This window comes from Papaver somniferum, chromosome 1 (genome assembly GCF_003573695.1).
Source record: "Papaver somniferum cultivar HN1 chromosome 1, ASM357369v1, whole genome shotgun sequence".
NCBI lineage: Eukaryota > Viridiplantae > Streptophyta > Magnoliopsida > Ranunculales > Papaveraceae > Papaver > Papaver somniferum.
The window spans coordinates 57,639,989-57,664,910 of record NC_039358.1 but is presented as its reverse complement, the minus strand read 5'-3'; the positions used below and the strand labels follow the sequence as shown (position 1 = coordinate 57,664,910).

General features: G+C 37.1%; 5 protein-coding genes across 7 annotated transcripts; 3 read left to right on the top strand and 2 right to left on the bottom strand.

Moving 5' to 3' along the window:
* The first annotated feature begins 165 nt into the window (after window positions 1–165).
* On the top strand, window positions 166–3,487 carry LOC113287901 (transcription termination factor MTERF2, chloroplastic-like). Its single transcript, XM_026536781.1, has 6 exons — window positions 166–998; window positions 1,159–1,567; window positions 1,675–1,890; window positions 2,216–2,323; window positions 2,632–2,906; window positions 3,028–3,487. The coding sequence occupies exons 1-6, from the start codon at window positions 244–246 to the stop codon at window positions 3,314–3,316; spliced, it is 2,052 nt and encodes a 683-aa protein (XP_026392566.1). The 5' UTR covers window positions 166–243; the 3' UTR covers window positions 3,317–3,487.
* Window position 3,488: 1 nt separating this feature from the next.
* LOC113287911 (phosducin-like protein 3) lies at window positions 3,489–5,854 on the top strand. 3 transcript variants are annotated; one of them, XM_026536791.1, is made up of 6 exons: window positions 3,489–3,693; window positions 3,773–3,865; window positions 4,310–4,592; window positions 4,684–4,827; window positions 4,991–5,196; window positions 5,507–5,854. In XM_026536791.1, the coding sequence occupies exons 1-6, from the start codon at window positions 3,504–3,506 to the stop codon at window positions 5,665–5,667; spliced, it is 1,077 nt and encodes a 358-aa protein (XP_026392576.1). In that variant the 5' UTR covers window positions 3,489–3,503; the 3' UTR covers window positions 5,668–5,854. The 3 variants fall into 3 exon arrangements, with proteins under 3 accessions (XP_026392576.1, XP_026392582.1, XP_026392590.1); XM_026536797.1 differs by having other exon boundaries at window positions 3,664–3,698; XM_026536805.1 differs by having other exon boundaries at window positions 3,682–3,698; window positions 4,242–4,592.
* A 478-nt stretch (window positions 5,855–6,332) lies between these two features.
* LOC113287894 (NADH dehydrogenase [ubiquinone] iron-sulfur protein 8-B, mitochondrial) lies at window positions 6,333–9,851 on the bottom strand. Its single transcript, XM_026536770.1, has 8 exons — window positions 9,695–9,851; window positions 9,171–9,249; window positions 7,758–7,811; window positions 7,567–7,658; window positions 7,365–7,478; window positions 7,121–7,188; window positions 6,818–6,929; window positions 6,333–6,716 (listed from the first exon to the last, which is right to left on the bottom strand). The coding sequence occupies exons 1-8, from the start codon at window positions 9,746–9,748 to the stop codon at window positions 6,621–6,623; spliced, it is 669 nt and encodes a 222-aa protein (XP_026392555.1). The 5' UTR covers window positions 9,749–9,851; the 3' UTR covers window positions 6,333–6,620.
* Window positions 9,852–10,349: 498 nt separating this feature from the next.
* Window positions 10,350–18,035, bottom strand: LOC113287886 (vacuolar sorting protein 39-like). Its single transcript, XM_026536759.1, has 12 exons — window positions 17,464–18,035; window positions 16,899–17,110; window positions 15,798–15,929; window positions 15,554–15,697; window positions 14,851–14,963; window positions 14,063–14,495; window positions 13,560–13,889; window positions 12,917–13,138; window positions 12,583–12,825; window positions 11,791–12,231; window positions 11,236–11,334; window positions 10,350–11,098 (listed from the first exon to the last, which is right to left on the bottom strand). Exons 1-12 carry the CDS (start codon window positions 17,930–17,932, stop codon window positions 10,892–10,894), a joined length of 3,045 nt encoding a protein of 1,014 aa, XP_026392544.1. The 5' UTR covers window positions 17,933–18,035; the 3' UTR covers window positions 10,350–10,891.
* A 2,703-nt stretch (window positions 18,036–20,738) lies between these two features.
* LOC113315728 lies at window positions 20,739–24,332 on the top strand. Its single transcript, XM_026564009.1, has 2 exons — window positions 20,739–23,521; window positions 23,759–24,332. The coding sequence occupies exons 1-2, from the start codon at window positions 20,739–20,741 to the stop codon at window positions 24,330–24,332; spliced, it is 3,357 nt and encodes a 1,118-aa protein (XP_026419794.1).
* Window positions 24,333–24,922: the final 590 nt, after the last annotated feature.

Here is a 24,922-nt window from a genome sequence, read left to right as displayed (position 1 = left end):
AGACCTGTCTTAGTTTTTGGGCCGGGTGGCCTGGCCTGCGCGAATTTACACCCATAAGAAAGACTTTAGAAGCAAAAAAAAGTTAGCTTTTTGCCGCACCTTCCAAACAGGCTATAAGAGTTTAGAGATTATTCTGTAGGTTACATTATTTCAACCCAAATCTAATCTCCACAACATTTGAAGCTGAAGTTATTTCACAGTTTTCTCTGCTGCCTCTTCTTCTTCTCTTATTGTTTGTTGCAGATGTTGTTGTTTCCGCAACACCAACAGCAACATACTTCCATTAATGGCTTCCGTTGTTTCTTCCTCATCCATAAAAACCCCAACTTTTTCCCATCCCTCCTTATACCCGCTACCACCATTAGGCATTCAAACTCACTGTCCATCACTTCTTCATCCATTCACCATAACCAAACTGCTATGAATAAAATCGAAGAAGAAGACGACGACGAAAACAATACCAAACTAAACCCACTTGAAATTCATCGCAAACACAACTCAAAGTCTACTTCGTTTCTTCTCAAACGTCTCTCCCCTCAACACCCAGAAGAAGATGCTGATGATGATGAAGAAGAAGAAGGAATGAGTGAAGATGAAAAGGTAAAGCTTTTGGAATTATCTTTAGTCAGAAGAAAAACCCCTCAATTTCCAGGTTCTATTTACTTACCTCAATCGCCTCCTCCTACTGCTACTGCTGCTTCTACTCCACCACTTTATAGACTATTTAGAGATACTGATATTGAAGAAGATGATGAAATGTTACTGAAAGCTCTTGAAATTAGGAGAAAAGTTACTTCAGAAATTCTCAAGGAAGCATTGAGAAATGGGAAATTTAGTATTACTTACTCAACTAATTTGGTTTCTTATTTGCCTGATTACATTGATTATATAATGATTGAAGCTGCTTCTATGAAATCATTACCTGAATTTTCACATTCTACTTTCAATTCCCGTGCTAAGACATTCATACAAAACTCCAATGTCGTGCCTCTTATCAGGTACTGCCTCCACTCTTTTGTTCACCTCTCATATTTAGTTGTAGTGGTTTTTCACTTGAATTCTGGGTTCAAATCTTAGTTGTTGTTAAGGATGGATTAGTAGAAGTAATCTTAAGAAACAATATTGTTTTAACAGACGCCACCGTTGATGCTTCTCTAGGTGGTTCAAGCACAATTCATTGACTTATCCACAAATTGGGAAGCTTATATGCATGTCATGTGAGAAGCTTGAGGCTATTAAGGAATTGGTTCAATGGTTGAAAGGAATTTACGTCAAAGGCGAAGCTCTTGGTGTTGTGCTTGTCAAGGCAGGAACGAATGTTTTGGGACGTAGTCTGGAAGAATTGGATGATAGCATGGATTATCTTGAGAGAAATGGAGTTAGAAAGGAGTGGATGGGTTTTGTTGTTAGCAGGTGTCCAAGGGTTTTATCTTACACGCCGGAAGAGATTATATCACGCGTGAGCTTCTTCAGGGATATGGGTATGGATAAAAGGGATTTTGGTACTATGGTTTTTGGCTGTCCCAGGGCATTTGGCTACTCTTCTCTTGAGGAAATGCGATCTAAGGTATATTTCTGCTTCATTGCTCTTTGATGACACTTGAACCTTGCAAACTTGTATTCATTACATGTGTCCATTTTTAAATCAACAATATGCTGCATTTGTTAAATTAGGTTAACTACCTTAAAGAGTTTGGCCTCACAGAAGAAGAGGTTGGAAAATTGCTAGCATTCAAGCCACAGTTGATGAGTTGTAGCATTGAGGAAAGGTGGAAACCTCTTGTTAAGTATTTGTATTATCTTGGAGTTCGTCGAGATGGAATGAGGAGGATTCTTACGTTGAAACCAATGGTATTTTGTGTTGATCTTGAGTCAACTATTGCCCCAAAGGTATTAATTTGATTATTGCATATCATAAGTCTTAGATAAGCCTATCAAATGTCAATGCATGCTCTTAGTATTGCATATCTTCTGTTTGAAATCACATTGATCCTTTAGACTTGTGTTGATCTTGAATCTCCAGTTTGGTTCTTGCATAATTTAAGCCTTGAATACGTCTTCTAAATGCTCATAGCTTGCTTATCCAGTTTGTGAAACAAGATGATCACTTTTGACTTGTGGTCATTGTTGGGGAAATTTTAACCTTACAGTAGCGCATAAATGCTTATAATTGAAATGTCTGGATAAAGAACTGATTCGTTTTTTCAATGTGAAGGTGCGGTTTTTGCAAGACATAGGCATTAGGGAAGATGCCGTTGGTGGTGTGCTAGTGAAGTTTCCATCATTTCTAACATATAGCCTCTACAAGAAAATCCGTCCAGTGGTATGGTGTCTTTGTTCACTGTTCTTTTCCAATATTATTTGCATATAAGTCTTACTCTTGAACTGCCTGACCAAATCTGCTACTAGTTTTACTTTGTAATTGCTATTATCCACCCAAGACCTTGCACTCCATGCGTGGAATAATCCAGTAGTGTAGTTAGTTTCTTTTGTTCGTACCTGTAAAGTGGAGTAGTGTTTAGATGAGTTTCGACCTCAAACCATGGGTATCAAAATGCCCAATGGCTTTAACGCCATAATACATGGTTAGTGTCTTACTCATTTTACTCCTGGGTGATATTTGTTGGTTAGGTCATTTTCTTGCTGACAAAAGCGGGAGTTACGCGGAAGGATATAGGGAAAGTGATAGCCCTAGGACCTGAGCTGATGGGATGCAGCATTGTTGATAAGCTTGAGGTTAATGTTAAGTACTTCTTGTCTTTGGGTATTCCTCTTCATTCCTTGGGAGAGATGATTGCAGATTTTCCTATGCTGCTAAGGTACAATATAGAAGTTCTTCGTCCCAAGTACCGGTACTTGAGGAGAACCATGGTACGGCCATTGCAAGATACCATCGAGTTCCCTAGGTAAACTTCATACACCTAAATCTCAGAATTAATTCGATAAATTAATAAAATGTATTGGTTAAAGATTTTTCAGTTCACTCCCTGCATGTTGTTTATCTTTATCTGTTCAAATAAATTGTAGGTTTTTCAGCTATTCCCTTGATGGTAAAATAATTCCACGGCACAAACTTCTTATTGAGAACCGAGTCAATTTTAAGCTACGAAACATGTTAGCGATCAGTGATGAGGAATTTATTAGAAGGGTGGAGGATGCAGTTGAAAGACGAAGAATCTTTGAATCTGGTCTTGCTATGGAGAATCTTCTTAACAGTGAGCCTCAACAAAAGGATAGTGGCACAGAGGAATCTCAAGTTGACAGTGGTTATAGACAAGATGGTGAAGTCCCAAGGCTCTCTCCTTCTCCAGTATAGGGCAGTGATAGACTTGTAACTAGGTGCACCTGAGGCACCATTTGTACAGAGAAAAACAGTCCCTTTTCAAGAAAAATCAATGCTAACAAGTTTTGTTCTAGTGTTCTCTTGTTTTTTGTTGTGATATGTGAAATTTGTAAGTGGACTGAAACCATAATAAGATTAAACTTTGCATACAGAACCAATCATGGTGTTTTCCTTTATAACGTGCCGTGCCCACAGCTTATGGTTAGATGTGTCAGCTAAAGTAACCTGCACGTGGGAAGTATGTCCTCCATTTGCTCGAACAAACACCGATAGAAATTCATTTTCTGGATCTGAAGAAGAAAAAATAAATAGACGAGAGCAGAAAAACAAGGGGAGGAGAAGAAGACCAGGTAAGGTGATGATTTCAGATAGATTATAATGTTTATATTAACTGTTAATTATTAAGAATCGATTACTTAACTTTTTCAGTGATTAAAAGCTCGAGAAAATTGTTAAGAAATAGTTGCAGACGACGAAAGAAAGAGAAGAAGACGATTGGGGTTGATTCGATCGTCGAAACAAGTAAGTTAATATAACGTATAACCCAATCGTATTTTAAGGCAAAACCAGGAACAAGAAGGCGAGGCGCCAAGCCCTTCGCCTAGCGCCTTTCACAACATAGCCGTGCAAGTGGTTAACTAGTATAATGGTTTGATCTGTATCAGGGAAATAATCATAATCAATTAGGAAAATCACTAATTTGTCGAATTCTAATCAAAATATTGAAATTAAAGGGAAATTCAGGTAGATATCAAGCTTAGACTTAAGAATTCGGTTAGGAAGGGGAAATAATAGTTGTCTATGTTAGATTTTTTCATGAATTTATACATAAATGAAAACACTTCATGGACCCGTCTCCTAACTTTTGGGATCTCAGTCTTGTGTTCGCGGTTTGTAGGGATTAAATTTTGGGAGCAATTCTTTGAATTGTGTAATTGGAAGTATTTTTTTTCTTGAACTACATAGGAGCGAGATTACTGAGGCTGTTAAAGTATATATCAATGGGTGATTATCACTTTATATACAAGGATGTTGAAGGAAGGACGACACAGTGGGACGATATACAAACAAAGTTGGGCAATTTACCTCCAAAGCCTGCTCCATTCAAACCCCCTGCTTTCACCCCAGCAGAAGATGAGAGTTCGAAACCAAAGGACAAAGCTTGGCTAGATAATAAAACTGAACAAGACCTTGAGGATCTCGAAGATGATCCTGAACTTGATGATGACCGTTTCCTCGAAGAATACAGGTTAGCTTCATGGATATGCAAATTTTTATGACTATTAAAAATAAAAAATCATACTACTTGCTTTTGACAAGTTTACTGTTTTGTATTAAAGAAAGCAAAGACTAGCAGAGATGAGAGAAGCTGCCAAGATAGCAAAGTTCGGATCTGTAATGCCGATATCAGGTGCAGATTTTGTTCGCGAGGTCTCCCAGGCCCCATCAGACGTTTGGGTAGTAGTGTGTTTGTACAAAGAAGGGTAGTGTATAGATTCTCTTTGTTACCAGTTTTGCATGATTTCTTTTCCAGGATTTTGGTTGTTATGGTTGGTTTGTTGTTGTAGTTGGGTTATCTGGTAATCTTTTTTTCTTACATTTTTGTATTGGTCTTTCTGATGCTTAAATATATTCGATTACCTGCAGAATTGCAGAGTGTGGGGTACTCTTACGGTGCCTGGATGAACTAGCTACAAGATACCCAGCAACGAAATTCGTCAAAATAATATCTACAGAATGCATTCCAAACTACCCAGATCGTAATGTTCCTACTATTTTGGTTTACAATAACAGTGCTGTCAAAGGAACATATGTAGGATCACATCAGTTTGGACGGAGGTGTACTCCTGAAGGTACACTGACTCGACAAGCATTTGCTACTCGTGCTGTTTTATGTATCTTTGTGATAATTGTTTTTCTAATGTCCAAGAAACTGAGTCGTGCATGTTACAAATGAAATTGTGTTGTCAACAGGATGGATGTTTGTATGGATTTTCTTGAACAACTATGTTTTAGAACTGATTAATGTTCGGATCTAGAGGATCCTGACCCTATCTGGCTATCTCCGCCATAATGAAAACACCCTATCTCCATCTTTCAGAGCTGAAGTTTTAGTAATTCAATACTTATTTTTCTACTTTGTTCTTGGCCATGATATTTCAGCTGTTGCATTAATCCTCTGCCAATCCGATCCTGTACTTAATGATGGGCAGAGTTCAAGTGAATCATCTAGAGATGCAGTCCTCGATCAAGTCCGCAGAAACTTTATTGAGAAGGTCGTGACAGAGCGTGAAGATGCAGATGATGGATACAATAGTGATTAGAATGTGAAAACTGCTTTCCGTTCAGAGAAAAAGAGAGAGAGAGGAGATGTTGGTGTGCAATATTAGATTGGTCATGTTCTGTTTGAATTTTAGTTATGTCTTTTTTTGTGTTTAACATGTAATTGTCCACTTTAAAGTGTATCAAATTTTTCATGCAAGGTTTCCTTTCTGATGCTTCCCAGCTAAATTTCACTAGTTTGGAACTTTGTGAAATTCTCATTGCAGGGATCGAGCCGTTTGTGACATTGTTCCATTAGACTTACCCACAGCTCTGGAAACTCAATACAGAGGATTCCTCGATAAACCGTATCATTGTTTTGTTTAGAATCACATTTTTTTATTCAAACCTCAACTGATAGTTTATGAATTTATCCTAGGGTAGGGGTGACTTCAAAGACTTTGCAGATCTTTGTTTCAAGAACTTTGGAGATATAAAGTTAAACATTGGAGCCACAACTATTTGCAATGTATGTTACCGTGCTGGTGATAAAGTCCCCGATCCATATGATGCCGACCACAAGCAACAACATCATCTTATCCAATGCTGCAGCTGCCAAACTCTATAAACAAAAGTTTGTACCACACTCGGATTCATCCCGTGATAAAGAAGCAGCAGAAAGGGCTTCCAAATCCTGAGCTGTAATGTTCCATTTAATCTTAATTCCTAACAGCCAAACTGAATTGTAATACTTTGATTAACAAAAGTGAAGAACATTACAATTACAATCAAAATTATTCATCCATTTCATTACAAAATTTTAACAAAATGGTACCAACTGAAAAGGAAAGAAAAATAAAAGCACAAATAAAACAGTCAGATCAAACAAGACAACCTCTTTAAAAAGGATAACCTAAAATTCATCCTTTCTTTATTTACTTCTTTTTATATTTTTCAAATAGATCGTGCAGTGATGAAAGGAAGGGAGGTAAGTCATTACAGATCACAAAATTGATCAACGGTACAAACTCTCAGACCTGAGGTTCTCTGCGATCTCAGTTTCCCATCTGTCCCCATTTTCAAGTAGTTTCTCCTTGTCGTACAATAGTTCCTTCACAAATGTTCAAGGCCATATTAAAATCATTATTTCACTGCAGAAGACAGTTTAAGAGCTAGATAAGCTAGATAAAGCAATGAAATCTATTAACTCACCTCATGAGTTTCTGTAGCAAATTCAAAGTTGGGTCCCTCAACAATAGCATCCACTGGGCATGCCTCTTGACAGAATCCACAATAGATGCACTTAGTCATGTCAATATCATACCTGTAAACCAGGAGATTTTAGATTTGTGCGACTTTACATCTTGCATGTGCATGTGTGTTATGAGTGAGACGGAGAGTCAGAGATATTGTGTGTTTGTGCGTGGGAGATATAGTGTGGGAAGAGAGAGAGAGAGAGAGAGAGAGAGAGAGAGAGAGAGAGAGATAGTGAGATACAAAGACAGACAGAGTTACCTAGTGGTTCTACGGCTGCCATCTTCTCGTTCCTCTGCCTCAATTGTAATTGCTTGTGCTGGACATATCTGGGAGAAAAAAAAAAACAACAGATATCAAGATTAACGTAAAGCAATAATATATCAAGGCCTGAAAAGACAAATTGTAATCTAGCCCGAACAGGAGCCGCCTTCTAGCTCTGATGCTGGGATTTTCCTTCTATTGATCATAATAAGAATTAGTTTAGAAGTATCAGAACACTCACAGCTTCACATAGTTTACATGCGATGCAACGCTCCTCACCAGTTGGATAACGTCTGAGGGCATGCTCTCCACGAAACCGAGGGCTCAAAGGGCCTTTCTCAAAAGGATAATTGATCTGTGGAAGGCAGGAAGCTTCAATGAGAATGAACATCAAAGATTCAAAATCCGGGGATAAAGTTGTACATATATAAGATGAGACTTACGGTCACTTTTCTCTCAAAGAAATACTTGAGGGTCAGCATCAGTCCGCGCACCATTTCGGTCAAAAATAAGGTATTGACACTTCTCTCGAAAACTGCAAATAACTATCCTTAGAAGCTAGCCCATGTACCAAGAACATGTTTAGAACTGTTACAATAATTGATAGTTCAAATGAACAAGTAAAAGACATTACTAGAACTCCAATCCTTTGATATCTCCTTTGCAAGTTGCTCCCTTTCTTCGTCATCTGCAGGCAGAAAACAAGAAGCAAACTAGAATCAACCTCCCTAAAGTAAATATGTCAATACGTAACACCTGCTCCAGCATCAAAAGGGTGAAAAAAGTTCACTCAACTTGAACCTAGGAAGATTAGCAATTAGATGGCCTAGTAGCAGACGAACAGTGAGTCACATCAGGTTTCTTTTTAGTTGACGAAAATGAAAAGCATCAACGTGAAGTTTGGGGCACCCGAGTCCTGACCTAAGTTCCCTCTGGAAGGGGACGTCTCCGAACTCACTGGTTTAAGTTTTACAAGTTGGATCTGTCCGTAACAAGTCCTTTCTAAGCTGAAACATTCATAAATTTCACTCTTTTGAAGTTCTTCTTCATGGCTGTGACCTTCCATTACAATATAACGTATAACCTAATAACCACGTACTAAACTAATTGATATGAATCTTTTCAAATCAAAAAAGAATGTTTATTCAAATCATAGGGGTGGTGACCATTCATGCTTGGCTGTGAATGAATGTGCAAATACAGGGATGGATGGTGAGCCATTCATGCTTGGCACTCAAAGAAATGGATCGAAAATAAAGACTCTGCACTTGCAGGAAGAAGACTAGAGAATATTAACTCCTGCATTTTAAATATTGATTCCCCTTCAATCTTGAAACACGGTATCCTTAATTCATAGTACTCAATCTACAAAACTGGTATAGGATTCTATCATTCTGATAAACATGTTACCACTCTGTGTTTGAATTCAATCACAAACTTTTCCAAATATATAAAAGTTTAGAGTTCAATTCAGGTTCAAGTATGCCAAGTGACAACCGCTTTCGTTTTTATCCTACTTAGCTAGACGCTGAATGCAAATAGCCTACCTAGCTTCTTAGCAAAAGACCATGTAAGTGAAGCATATCATGGAATGGACTCTCTGTCCTCTACTAATAATTCTCCTATATTATGTGAAACAGGACTTCAAATGGTGTATGATCCCAGGTTCAACCCTGACCATCTTTAGAAAAACTCTGGTAGCTATAGATTCTAAATCATGTGTCTTATGAACAACCACCAACAAATTAAGGATGTGATGATCAATATGAATACAGGATACAAGCGATCACTGGCTAATAACCCAGCAGAATGCTACGTTCTTCTAGTGAAACTAGCATGACCATTATTTAGAGAACGATCTCAGACATTCAACGTTCAACAAAGTACATTGTTCTATCAAGACTAACATAAACCTAATTTCACTCAGTATACACGCCTCAGTACAGAAGACCTTTCAGTTTACTTTTCAAAAACAAAAATGAATTCATCAAAATTTTGCCGCTATAGTAAAATGAATTGATTATACAGGAAGTAAGTCACGACTAACCTTTCTTGGTAGAAAAGGGGTGTGAAGTAAATCTCATTCCATAATGATGTGAGCCCTGCAGAGCTGGTCCTGCAACAGCCTACAATAAAATCAACAGAAATATGAGATCAATTTAAAGTCAAATAATCCTAAAATTGGGAATTTAGGGATGCATATTTCTCAAACACATCAATTTACGGCCTCTTAAACTAGTCCTAAACATAAAGAATTTTCCTACACTATCTTCATATTCTAGACCTAAGAAAACACAAATTGACCTATAAACCCAATACTCCATCCGCAAAATCAAGTTACAAATGAACAAATCAGATTTCAGAAAACAAAATTAACATTGTTAATAGATCAGATGAGGTTCTAGATGAAAGCTCATAACCCTTTACATTTTAATCCATGACCATCATAGGGTTTCTTTGGATGTACTTATACACAGTGAAATGATACGAAATTTGATTTAACTGATTAGTTTTTAGGGTTTACTTTTTTTTGTTTTCAAATTCAAAAGAATGAGATGCATAAGATCTTACCAGATGACGTGCTCGAAGAGCGAGCATAGACTTTCGAGCTAAGATTCCAGCCATGGAATTTTGATGATGAAGAGGAGACAAAGAGAGAGGTAGGGAGTGTCTCTGCGTGTGTTTACTGATTTTCCATTCTTCTCCCAATAAATGGAACCTGCTCTGGTGGTGGTTCATCAAATATTTTGATGTTCCACTTCTCCTGCATTCGTCTCATCATTGTAGCCGTTAGATTTAGTGTATAATCTTGGAGTGGGTCCATGGAGAATTGGGGGTTTAGAGCTAACTCCAGATCTGAATTGGATTCGGAGTCTGACTCGATACGAGTCAGATGTATTTCTTTTGCGATTCTTCATATGCTGCTGCTTCGGCTCGTACATTTGACTCCGAGCTATATTAGGCGCACGTCTAACTGGATTCAAAAGTTCCCTATAACTCTATTATTTGAAAATTTTGATTCAATAGTTCACTATAATTCTACTCCCTCTATTCCTAAATAATAGGCTGGTTTCCATAAAGAAAAAAAGTTTTGAATGGAGTATTTATTAATAATTTGAATCAGATGTAATAAGTCAAGAAAGAAAAAAGGTTAATATTTATCAAGCGGCATTCTGTAGTAAGATTAACATATTGTGTTTGAAATACAGTACTATACACTAAAAAATTGAATGCCAAAGGTATATTATGGTCCCTGACCTTTTTATTCACATTATTACAAACAATCAGTAAAAACTGCTCCCGAGGTTCCAAAAGAATGCTATCAATAAAACGCATTCTGGTTGAAGACATGCCAACCCTTAAAAATTTCAGTTACAGCAACATCCGCATCTGAGTTGAACAAACCAGACACTCGCTAGCAACAACAGATGCGAGGAGGTGCATTTGGCAATTATTAATGCACAAATAATCGAGCATCACGAAACAAGACAGAATCTGTACATACCCACCCACACACCCTTCCTGAACAAAAAATAGGATGCTGAGAAATTCCACTTCTCAGCTGCAAGAATCCAGTTACTGCTTGCTGGTACTGTCAAAGTGATTAGATGACTGATTACTGAAGTGGCTCTCACACTAACTTTGGTCTTCATTACTGCCAACGCCCACATGATGGTGTCACATCAACCAAAAAATAGATCGACTGATGTTCACCCCAAATCAAGTGTTAGATTTTACGATCCTACTTGAGCAGAAAAATCAGATCAACTAGTATCCCTGCTTCCTTAATGGTGTACCTTTCACCATAGTTTTCATACTTTGCGAGTCCTTAAAGCATACAAAATGCACAAGTGTTTTTCCGTTAGGATAGACTGCAAAGACGCTAGTTCCTATCTTTTTGTTGCACAGAGAGCACATGCTATCATTACTGATCTTCATCACTGTTTTCCTATGCTTGTAGAGTTCATCTTTCACCTTTAATGAAACAAAATTTAAAAAATTAAATAGCTAAAGCAGATCACAAAGTAAGCTTATAATAAAGATTAGATGTAGCTGTAGGGGACGACTGAAAAAAAGAAAAATACAGTTACTAAGTATGCTCCTAAACATACTTGTAAGTTCTCACTGGATCTCAAACTTTTGATCACCGATAAGTTACGCTGTGCTTCACTAGATTTCTTCAGAAGTGGTCCAAGAAATGGAAGCAAGTTCTGTTCAAAAAAGTAAATATAAACCAATGTATAAACAAATATCCAGGACCCGTTAAGAACAACACCTCAGGGGAATTAATATAGGAGCAAAGATAAAACTGAACGAATTGCATGACATGTCACTAATCATTTTACACATTCAGGCAACCTGATCTTGAACTCGCCCCTATGTGGGGCCCAAGAAACCCACACGAGAAACTGTTACACTGACAACGGCCCAAATTCTAGGCTACTAGGGCTAGGTTTTTCAACTGAACCTGTGAGGCTGTGAGCCCACATGGAGATAGGGATACATGACTAATGAAAGCCATAAATGTTGACTATATGTTTTATTGAAGTAGATGACCAAGAGAAACTACCAGTATCCAGATGGCACACACATTGTATTCATCTTTAAATGCATCTTGGGTAATGAAAAACTATCAACTTGAACAAATCACTTTGATAAATCATTACCTGTAGCTTAGTTTCTCTAGGCAAGAGTTTGAGCGCCTGAGCTCCATGGACCCTGTCCCATCTTTGGCCTAACAGATCCAGGACCTCATCGATCATAATTGTAGAAGTTCCATCAAGAATTGGCTCATCACCATCGCTACGTCCACTGTCAGTGCTGCTTGGACTGAATCGTATATCCTCTGCACCCTCTATCTCAGCGATTTTTTTAACAGCTCGGTTCCATTTATTAGATTTGAGTGACCGGACCTTCTTAGTCCCAACATTCTTAGATGGAATTGGGTTCAGGATTCGCTTCTCAAAATCCTTGGTAGATTTTTGAGGATTAAGATAGATTTGTAAAAGAGTGAGGTAGATGTTTCCATATGCATCTGGAGATGGTTTCTTCTGCCCAGTCTCATAAACACGGTCGCAATAGGCTAGTGCCAGTTCAGGAACATGAAGCTACAAATATTACACAGAAGGAAGGACTCAGAAGTCATGAAAGTTGAGTTTTGAAAAAAAAAAGCACAGAAACAAAAATGCTCCATGTTTATACAGTTGAAGTAAAATTTAATCTGGAGATACGTAGACATTATGCATATCAACATGGATAATCATGGGTACGATATTGGACCCAGTTATACACATCTGTCCACGATCAGTAGTCATGATGTCATGGGTATGACACTGGAAGATCCATCTATCCTCGTTAAGTCCACAATTATTGAGTCATGATGAACCTTGCAAACATGGAAATTTAGTCTACAGTGCATATTTAAATAAAACAGTTGGATTCATGCTCGTCAGGATTACCTTATGAACATATAGAGATAATGCGAGCTGGTGCTGATTCATTTTCCCCAACAAAACTGCACGCTCCTCATACAATGCATCAGCTGGGAGACGCTTTAACAAACCCTCGGGGCTATACCCTGAGATACTCTGTAGAGCAGACAATAGCTTCTTGCGTGACGAGGAGTAAGTTTGTTCATCCCACTTATTCTGACTCTTTAAATCCTCATAAGAATCAAGTACTTCAGACAGATAAATTTGCACCTATTAGACATCAGATCCCAGGAAACAGAAAACAAAATTCAGCAATATGGCAGATATTGGTAGAAGTAGTAGCACAGAGAAATGCCCTAACCATTTCATTCTGCAGATTTCCCGAGATCTCACTCTCATTCCTCGAGAGCATAAGCTCTAAATAAGTTGCTTGCAATTTTGGTGCATGCTGTTTTAAGTAGGAGTTGACCAAGTCAGCTGGAATATTTCCAGATAAAAATAGATCGATAGCTTCAGTTGGACAGCTTTCAAGAACATGCATTGAGAATTCCAGAACAAGCATCGGCTCAGTACTGCAAAGAGGCTGCAGAAGACATAATCACACATGTCAGCAAGGCAAAAGAACTATGCATAAGCTATCCCACTCATGCATTGAGAACTACATATGTATTTTATGTCGTATTAAATGATCCATTGGTTTTCTTCACCATGTTGCTCTTATATTCCTAGTACACTAAACTCCTTAGCCTAGGGAAGAAAACCTTGACATTTTGTTTTCAGAATAACGAGTTGTAGCATTCTCTGGTCATGAATTAGAAACGCTTTAGCCTAGGGCAGAAAACCTTGATATTTTGTATCATCAGGAATAGAAAGTAAATAATATTCCCAGATCAATTTCTTAAATTTTTGTGACATTCCAGCTCTTAAGTGTATGAAAGCTTAATGGTTGGTCTTCAAATTAAAATTTGGTGCAAAGTTCTATCTTCAACACGAGGTGTGCTCACCTTAAGGTATTGAATGATTGCGTCAGGTCTAAAGTTTTGCTTCAGTTCAGATTGTGCTTCGTCAGCTTTTGACTCTTCTACTAGCTGATATAAAAGTTCGAGAGCTTCACGGTGCATCATGTTGCACCTGTAGAGCTCTAAAAGGGCTGTATAATAGTTACTTTGCTGCAGAAATTCCTCGGTTATTTTGAGATCACAATAGTTGGGACCTTTCAGGAGCTCTAATGCAGCCAACGATTGTCCAGTAAGAAGCAAAGCCTGGATTAGAGCTGTATCCAGCACTGATGCCATCTCCCTTGATCCTGAGCTGACTTGGATGTTCCTTCGACCCTGCAAAGCTAGCACAAATATCAGACTATATTCAACCAAGGATTCACCATCAAATCCACAACCAACAACTGCTTCGCCTTATTATAATAACTAGGCCGGTTCTTAGGTAATGCAAGTGCAGCTTATTACAATGCAAGGTGGTGATAACATCTAGAGAATTAAAGCATTGGTACCTTGTGTGAAATATTGGACTTATTGAAATCATAAGCCATGTTTCTCTCTCCCATAGCATCTGAGAGGATCTCCTCTGTCCCCTCAACAGTGGCACGTTCAACTATACTGCATCTCTTTCTCTGCAGGTACTTGATCAATGCCATGAGAGTATTGTGGCTCATTTTTTTAGACTCGAGCACTGGATTCCTTTCAGACTCTAGGTATGATGGAGATGATGGGTCCATATCCTCTGATGCATCAGATGAAACTCTTGAGAGATATGAATCATCCCATGAAACGTCAGCTTCCTTGTCCATATCTGGAGCCAACATGGATTTGGGAAGAATAATAGATGGATATAAAGAGAGTACGTAGGTGAACTCTACTTGAGCTGCCCAGAACTGTTCCATGGCTTCCTCATAGCTTCCATTGTTGAAAAGGTAGTGGCCATATCTGAACCAAATTTGCTGAAGTTAATTACTCTAGACATCTACCGTTAGAAAGTACCAAAAATGTGGACTAAGCTTTTAGTAGATTTTCTGCAACTGTATTAAGAAGATTCTCTAAATTGCATAATGATATCTAAGACACTAAATATGCATGTTTGCAGATGCAGACGGTTGCGCACTTGCGTTCACAAATATAATAACATTTTGAAATTCAAATGGCTGTGGCTGATAGCCCATGGAGGACTATTAGAACGAGCATCCAATCCAATGCCAATTGGCACAAATATAATAACATGCAATAATGTCAATCGCATCAACAAAGTTTTAACTGAGATATGGATTTATGGGGTAATTGTCACCTGATGTAGATTGACTCCTCCTTTGCGGCTCTAAGGGTAGAATCTTCTGGTGGAAGCATCTTACACAAAGCTAAGGCTTCCTCAAAGTTACCAGATGCTGTTAACTGTACAATCTGCATTGAAGGAAAAACGAAATAAAGTGAAGGGGTACTCATATCACTTATCAAGCCTGGCATACTTACGAAAATCAGAATCTTGGATGTTTTGTTTTAACATGTGATAAGATGAAAAATCATTTTAGAAAATGCTGTCATCTGATAATGTTTTCAGTGAAAGAAAGATAAATAAAAACTTTGGTGCTAATGCTCACCATTCTCAAGTTTTACAATTAAATGTCGTCATTCTATAGCTTTTGCCTAGGTCTGAAGACACCACATTTTAGGTGGCTATAAACTGATCTACAAGTGCCTCTCTCATCATAAGCCTCTAACGTGTCTCCGTGGCTATAAACTGATCTACAAGTGAACAGGAAAAATTTCTCATCATATGAGGGATCCGTCAAGGTCGCACAATCTAATCTCTATAAAAGCTGTGAAATTCACTATCTACACTTCCTAGTTTTAATGTTTAAAAAGTGTAAAGCTTTCTAACTACCATAGATTTATCATCATGGAGTAACATATTTTCTTTCACTGCATTTGTTTCCCCGTAGAGAAAGTTGGTCCCCTAATACTGGAGACAGAATCACATATAATTTATGTACCTGTGCACCAATAGAAACAGGGAAGAGTCCAGTTACAGAGTTGTCTAGTGCAGCAATTACACAGTTGTTGCTTTGCAGTAAATGATGAACACTACGGAGAGCAACTGTCTGCACCAATGGGTAAGGAGCTCGTAGTGACCGTATCTGTAGCCATCAAAAAGGGGGAAACGTCAATATGTGAAGTTACACAAACTTACAGATTAAAGAGCACTGTTGTGGGTCATAGCTAAATTTGCATTATTACCTCAATATGTCTCGGCAAATGAGCTATCACGTAAGGCCTGTGGATGATAACAGCCAAAGGAGCTTCAGACCAACATATTCTGCCTTCTTGAAGAAGTTTCCCATTTTGGTCCACAAACACTCCAATGTTATCCTAAATGTCAGGGAGTAGATTATGTGTCAGTCCTGATCAATACTTAACGAAATACAGCAATCAGGGACAAGTTATCCATTTATTTCTAATTATATTTATTTGTATGGTAAACAAGCTGTTTCATTCATAGCTCATAATATCTGGGTGCTTCCCTTTGGTGGTTGGATCAACCTACACTACCTTGTACAGTTTAGAAAAAAAAAAGTTTTCTGCAACTGAAGGAGTATATGAAAGTCGGGTTGCAAATTTCAGTTGAAAAACTCTTGGTTATTGACATGCTGAGATGTACATGTGTATGAGCAGAAGAATCAAACTTACAGAAGTAATTAACATATGTACAAGCTACTTCCTCATGCATTGACAACATAAAATTGAACTAATCTGAGTGGAATTGTTTTTCCGCATCAATTATTCTAAAGTGTGCATGCCAGTGTTACTGAAGCAATTTGGAACATGGTGGGATTTTACTTGAGACCTTACACACTGAAGAACATAGTCACATTCATATCCTTGTCTACCTAATGTAATAATATTTCTGCTGATTGCAAGTACATATACAAGTGCTAACCTCATACAATAAAGTCAGAATACATCTGGTGAAAGTAAGGAATGTGATCCTCTAACAAAACCCTGAGCCCTTGAACAGGGAGTTTACTGTAAACACTTGCAAAGGACAATGTTCAATTTTATTCATCTCACGATACAACTCTTTGTCAGGAACCAGAGCTTGAAGCCCCAATTTTCTAGTTAATCATGCAACTATATAACACTCTTCAGCAACATAAATCGCACGACCCCTTAGCCCCCTTATCACGTAAAATTTCTCCTCATTTTTCCAAGTTTTATATTGACAACAATTAGGCTTGAGCTCTACTAATTAATAAATCGGATAAATCAAATTCAAAACCCTGAAATTTGTAAAGCCACTAGCGGCAAAATTTAAAAACCTGTAAACAAAAAAAAGGATACCTTTCCTAGAAGAAGCTCCCCTGAAGGTAAAGAAACCACAAGCGGAGGCGCAGTCCTCCCAGAAGGAAATACCTCAGTAAATGCACCACTTACAGTATTCAGTATCGTGTAGTCCCTTCTAATACCCAAACATATATTCTCCCCACACCAAGACATTGATTTCACAACATCCGGAACTCCATACTCTTTAACCTCAACAAAACCCCGGCCCCCTGCACAACAAGAAGTTCAATCCATTTTATAAAAATACCAGCAAGAATCACTTTGCTCATATGAATTACTAAGCTATACCGAAACTACATTGTAAAATTCAAATTCTTCAAGCAACATTCAAAACGACATTCTTTTTTCTTTTCAATTTCAGTAACGCAAAAGGCCATTTTGTGGTGACTGCCAGTCACAAAAAAATGTCTCCATAGCAAAAAGTATCTACAATTTCACTAAATTTCACTAAATTTCTTCCAATTTCAGTGCAATTTCTTCAACTAACTGTAATGTAGCTTGGATTAGGTCAAAATGATTGTAACAAATTTAGCAATGCAACAAAAAGGAAAGAAAAAATTACCATCATGTCTGAAAATGCAAACCCTTTTCTGTCTAGAGAAACACAAATAACCTCTCCGATCATCCCAACTAAACAGATTAGCTCCTTTAGCTTTAGTAATAACAGCAATTGTCTCAAGATTTGGTAACCCATGAAACGAAATTGATTCAGATAACGAAACAAGAAGTTCTCTAGATGTAGAAACTTCCATTGAAATCAATGGTTTCTTAGAAAACCCAGTCAATGATTTCTCCAATACATATGAATCTTTCCGTAATTCTAAGCAATGATGATAATTATGTATATCAGATGATGTTGATGATGATGAAGTTGGAGATCGAGGATCGGATGATGATGGAACGTAAATTAACATTGAACCATCTGCACATCCTACGAGGATTTTGGAACCGTATGATCCTACTGATTGGATCTTTGTTGAGTTGTTCTTGAGCTGTAGTAGCTCTAATGAATCGTAGGCGCTGTGCACCATTTTTCTTTCTCTTCTCTATCCTCTTCGTGTTTTTTTTTGGTCTGCGCACAGAGGTAAGCTGATTGTGATTTTGTGCTCCCGGGAGATGGGTGTAAATGTGTAAGAGGAGATTCATTGGTTATAAACCGTTTTGGTTTTGGTTATAAACCGTTAACCGATCCCCGGTGGGGTAAGAGGAGATTCATTGGTTACAGGGAGGGGCATACAAGCTAGATTAGACATGGTCTTGACTCTGGGCGATAATGATTTTACAATTTGCTCAGGCTAAAGTCATTCATTTTTTGTTAATTACTGAGGACAATATGAAGACCTTTTAAGTTTTTTGGCACTTGGATGCAACATGATTCCTTTAGTCAACAATCGAAAATTGCTTGGAATGTTAATGTTACTGTAGTTCTGCTCATAAATTCAAGCATAGGTTACAAAGTATTAGAACGATTCTATCTCAATAGAACATGCTAGAATTTGGAGATATTCAGAAAAAATATCAACTCATTTTAGTTCTATTTCATGTTTTAGTAATCCTCTGCTTTCTCAAGTTGATTTTATATTATACCTGCTATTATCTCTGATGTTGAGAATGTTGTTTTACTTTTTATACCAACTGCTGATGAAATTATCAATGTTGTTAAGTCAATGCTAGCTTGGAGTTCACCTGATCCAGATGTTTTCCAAGCTGGATTTTACCAATCTCAATGGCACATTGTAGGGAAAGATGTTACTGATGCAATGCAATATTTTTTGAAACTGGTCATATGGCAAAATATTTGAGTAACACATACATTCATCTCATCCCAAAGGTAAAAGATCCTAAAAAACGAGCAGATTTTAGGCCTATAAGATTGTGTAATGTTTCTTGTAAGACTGTTTTTAAAATTCTAGCAAATAAAATTAGGCCTTTCTTAAAAAACTTATATCCCCTTATCAGGCTGCTTTTGTACCGGGTAGAGCTACACATGATAACATCATTATATCTCATGAAATTATTCATTCAATGGAGCAGAAGGAAGGTTTGAGAGATACAATGGCTTTGAAATTAGATTCAGTAAAAGCTTTTGATAAACTTGGATGAACTTTTTTGTTAAAAGTCTTACCTCATTTTGGTTTCAATGAATCCTTTTGTAGTCTAATACATCAATGTGTCTCTACTACAAGCATCAGTGTTTTACTTAATGGCTGACCTTGTCAAGAATATACACCTTCTAAGGGTATAAGACAATGTGACTCATTATCTCCTTATTTGTTTATTTTGGCAATGAAATATCTGTCTAGAAGCTTACTAGTTGCTGAGACTAACAAGGATATTGTAAGTACTAAAGTGTCAAGAAGGGATCCTCCTATTTCTAATCTCTTATTTGCAGATGACATTCTTATTTTGTTAAAGTTGATACGCATAAAATTGATAGTATCCTAAGCATTTTATGCAAGTTTGGTAGTGTCTCTGGTCAAACTCTAAACTTTGCTAAGTTTTGTGTTTACTTCAATCGTAATCTTAAACCTGGTGCTTGTGAGGACTTATCTAAGAAACTGAACATGTGTCAATTGTTGGGGACTCTGAAAATACAAACCCTTTTCTGTTTAGAGAAACACAAATAACCTCTACGATCATCGCAACCAAACATATTAGCTCCTTTAGCTTTAGTAATAACAACAATTGTCTCAAGTTTTGGCATACCATGAAACAAAATTGATTCAGATAACGAAACAAGAACTTCTCTAGATGTAGAAACTTCCATTGAAATCAATAGTTTTTTAGAAAACCCAGACAATGATTTTTCTAATACATATGAATATTTTTGTAATTCTAAGAAATGATGATAATTATGTATATCAGATGATGTTGATGATGATGAAGTTGGACATCGAGCATCGGATGATGATGCGATGTAAATTAACATTAAACCATCTACACAACCTAAGAGTATTTTGGAACCATATGATCCTACTGATTGGATCTTTGTTGAGTTGTTCTTGAGCTGTAGTAGCTCTAATGAATCGTAGGCGTTATGCATCATTTTTTCACTTCTTTCCTCCTCTGTGTTTTTTTGGTCTGCGCGTAGAGGTAAGGTGTCTTTATGCTCCCGGGAGATGGGTGTAATAATTGTTTTGGTTATAAACCGTTATCCGGTTGCCGGTGCCGTAAGGATCCGGATATATGCTAGAGGAGGAGATTCATTGGACTATGTAACCATACTAAATTGTGATGCCAATGTTGCTCCCACCTAGGAAAAGAGGATATCGTGTCTAGAAGCATTAAAATATTACAATACCCTCAACATTAAAAGCTAATACTTCTAAATTATCTTTATTTCTCTTATCACAACACAACTTTAGTTTTTCTACTTATTGAAATTTTTCCAATCGCTCGGATTGAAAAAATAACAATAATGTCACTTGTCGATTGTACCTGAGAGATAAGTTTTATGCAAACAACAAAGAACATATATGACGATAATTAGATTTTTTTTATTTAATTTATCAATACGTAAATTGAGTTTTTTAGATGAATTAAGTTTATGGGTTAAACCAAAATTGGCAGATATTAAGTAACTGACGTGCACCGGAGGTCGATTTTACAGAGCCCGCAAAATGGAAGAGAAAATCTACATTCATCTAGGATTTAGATCAACTAATATAAATAAGTATCCCACCTAGCCCAAGCCCCTCTCTTTTTAAATTAAGTGTACTTGCACTTGTGATAAAGCGATCAAAGAATCCCACATCTACGGATCCATTTAACCGACTAGATTCATATGAAGGAACTGCTTCTATATAAATCCACAATTTTTTCGAAGAAAATCGACAGATGAGCATCTTTGATGCTATTCCAGAAGTAGTCACTTTAGAGGATAATATAATGCTGGAAGGAGTTCCCTCAGCTCAAGAAGTACAAAATGTTGTCTTTTCTCTAAATGCTGACAGTGCTCCTGGCCCTGGTGGTTTTTCGGGATTTTTCTATAGATTTGCTTGGGAGATAATTGGTGAAGAACTAATCAAAGCCATTCAATATAGCTGGAGAAAAGGTTTAATACCAAGAGGACTAAACTCTAATTTTTTATTTCTGCTGCCAAGGGTTAAATGTGCAAGACCCAATCAGTTCAGACCCATTGGACTTAGCAATTTCTGCTTTAAAATCTTTACCAAAATCATGACAACAAGAATGCATGGAATGTTGGAAAAAATTGTTTCAGTCCAACAAGGAGCATTTATTAAAGGTAGATGTATACAAGAACAAATTGTGTTGGCTTCAGAAATGATAAATGAGCTGGATACAAAAAGGAGAGGTGGTAATATAGGCTTAAAGCTGGATATCACTCAAGCCTATGATTCTCTGAGCTGGGAGTTTCTTTTTGAGGTAATGAAAAAATTTGGTTTTTCTAAGAAATGTGTAAATTGGATTCATCAATTGTTCAAATCATCTAAAATTGCAGTGCTAGTAAATGGTGGTCCTGTGGGTTTTTTTGAAGTTAGTAGGGGTTTGAGACAAGGTGACCCATTGTCTCCTATTTTGTTTCTCATGGTTGAAGATGTTTTGAGTAGAAGGATTACTCAAATGGTTGAAGAAAGAAAGATCATTCCTATGGTCAATTACAGAGGTGTGCAGCCAACTCATATATTTTTTATTGATGATGTTTTTTTGTTCTTTAATGGACATAAGAGAAATATTCAAACTGTTATGAAGCTTTTACAAGATTATCAATTATCTTCTGGGCAAGTGATTAATCAGCAAAAAAGTAAACTTTTTATTGGAGGAGTAACTGATCAAAGAAAAAAACTACTAGCTAATGAGCTTCAAATGAATGTCTCTATATTGCCAGACAAATATTTAGGAGTTGTTTTAAAACTAGGAAGGGTGAAATCAAGTACAGTATGGGGAGTGGTTGAAATGTTACAAAACATATTCGCAAGTTGGGTTGGGAAAATGCTATCTTTTATGGACAGACTAACTCTGGTGAAGTCTATTTTGAGTAGCATTCTTATATATAACATGTCAGTTTATAAATGGCCTTCAAGTGTGGTGAAGATCTGTGAGAGATTAATAAGAAACCTTTTATGGACTGTGGATCCTTATGAGAGAAAATGTGTTACATTGAAATGGGAGAAAACATGTTCCCCAATGGAGGAAGGAGGGATTGGATTAAGAAGACTTGAAGTTGTTAACAAATCATTGTTAATGAAAATGTTATGGAAAATTCAAACCTCTGATGCAGAATGGGAAAGATTTATGAGAGCAAAATTCACTAATCTGAAGGGAGAATGGATTACGGGTTATAAAAAGTCAACAGTTTGGCCAGGTCTGAAATGGGTTATTGATGATGTTCAGAAGCATACAAGATGGGTTACAGGCAATGGTCCACAAATTTCAGTGTGGAATGATACTTGGATCAAAGAAAAGCCTTTAAAAGATCTAATTGCTGAAGATGAGTATATGCAACAAAATGAAAATATGAAAGTAGCTGACTTGATTGTGAATGGTGAATGGTTAATACCTCAGAGATTATTAAATTATATACAAATGGAGGATTTTCCAGTTCTATCAGGTCAAGAAGACAGAAGAGTCTGGGATGGCACTATGTCAGGTAACTTTACTATAGCTTCTACTGCTGAGTTGATTAGAGAAAAATTCAATAAGGTTAATTGGGTTAAATATGTATGGAATCCAGTGCTTCATACTACTACTTCCAGTAATATATGGAATATAGTTCAAGGAATCTGTGCCACTGATGAGAAGATGCATGGAAAAGGTTTTAATTTAGCTTCAAAATGCTATATCTGTGGAGAAGATACTGACAGTATAGAACACATTTTATGGAAGTGTAATTCTAGTCAGTTGATATGGAAATGGTTGGGGGGGATTTTTCTATTCTGCAATCCTAAATCTTATGAAGATGTAATGAACTTTGCAAGGCATAAAAGTGCTGCAGTAAGGGAAGTATGGATTTTAGTTGCTTCCATAACAATGATGGAAATATGGTTCTTGAGGAACAACAAATGTTTTGAGGATGAACAAGTAAATTTGGGAAAGTTCAAAATGAGAGTAAAACAATATACTAAAGAATGTGCTTTGAGAATAAAGAATTTCATGTGGGATTGTAACTATGACTACATGATTTTCAAAAATTTTGAGTTAAGAAACCAACCAATAAAAGTTCAGAAGATTGTTGAATTGGGATTCTATCTTTCTGAAGTAAATCAAACACTCATTTGTTGTGATGGTGCTTCTAGAGTTAATCCAGGGGCATCAGGTTTTGGTTTTGTGTGCAGAGGAGCTAGAGGTGAATTCGTATATGCAGAATCAAGAGGTTTGGGCATTGCAACCAACTTCATTGCTGAAATAATGGCCATTATAGGAGCAGCTGAATGGGCAGTAGAGAATAACAGGTTTGATATTTGCATTCAATCAAATTCTAGTGCAACAATAAAAGCTTACACTTCAGGAAAGCTGCCTTGGATAATTCAAGCAAGATGGTGCAGAATAAAAAAAATACTAGGAAGGATTCAATTTGTACATAGCATGAGAGAAATTAATTTTACTGCAGATGATATGGCAAAGAAAGGTGCAGGTCTTGGCAGGGGAGTTTGTCAGAAGTACACAACAAGACTTAGTTTTATATCTTCACTGGAAATGCCTGACAAAATATACTATAGGTTCTGTTGAGCCTTGAAGCTACTGGGCTTGTTGTTTATTACTGGTTAATGGGCATGTTTTAATTTTGTATTCTGTTTTTTTTTTACTTCAGTTCTTTCCTTAGTGTTTGTAAATAACTTTTAGCTCTTTTTGAGTTGTAATTCTTCCATAATGAGTAATAAATTGGATTGATCTAGCAAAAAAAAAAAAGACGAAAGGAGGGTTGCTAATGTAATTGCGACTCCTTACACCGAAACCTCAAATAATGTTTTGGTTGGTTTTGCTGATGCTGGGTACCTCTCAGACCCACACAAAGGTCGATCACAAACTGGATACGTGTTCACTGTCGGGAATACAACGATATCCTGGATATCGACCAAGCAAACCCTTGTGGCTACCTCCACGAACCACTCTGAGATCATTGCCCTACATGAGGCGGTTCATGAGTGTATATGGTTAAGGTCTATCATTACACATATTCGAGGGACATGTGGTTTGAGTTCTACCACCGAAGAGCCAACTTGCATTTATGAAGATAATGCATCTTGCACCGAACATATGAAGCAAGGGTATATTAAAGGTGATAACGCGAAACATATATCACCGGAGTTCTTTTACAATCAACAACAACAATGCCTTCTAAACATTCAAGTCAGTAAAGTAAAATCTGATGAAAATGTAGCAGACTTATTTACTAAGTCATTACCTAAGTCTACATTTGAAAAACATGTGAGAAGTATAGGACTAAAGAGATTGTCCGAACTTCCATGACCCCATGGGACTAAAGGAATTTTCCACTCCCATGACTGTATTAGACTAAAGAAATTGTCTTTTCCTTCACCGAGGTTACTTTTTCCCACCGGGTTTTGTTACTTGGAAAGGTTTTTAATGAGACAACAGTGATACCATAAGTGTAAATCATGGGGAGATGTCGATATCAGGGGGAGCATCTAATGATTTGATATTGACATAGAGGTGTGTTGCACTCTTTTCCTTCACCGAGGTTACTTTTCCCAAAGGGTTTTATTACTCGGCAAGGTTTTTAATGAGACAACAGTAGCACCGGAAATATAACTTCTCGGTTGAGGTTATTCTTCTCCTTCCAGGTGTTCAGGTTTTTGTGCTAAGTATTTTTCCTGACACATTTCTACAAAGGAGGAAAGTCTTGACAATACAATGAGTTTGTAATGGTGGTCATCCAAGGGGGAGTGTTGTAGTAACATGTGTGGGAAAGTGGTTGACCACACATCACATGTGTCAAGATGCATGCCATCTTTTCTCTCAAACTAGACACATCTAGGAATTGTTCTTTCTCTTACTACCACTTGTACTTACAAAAGTCTCTACTCTTCATGTATTTA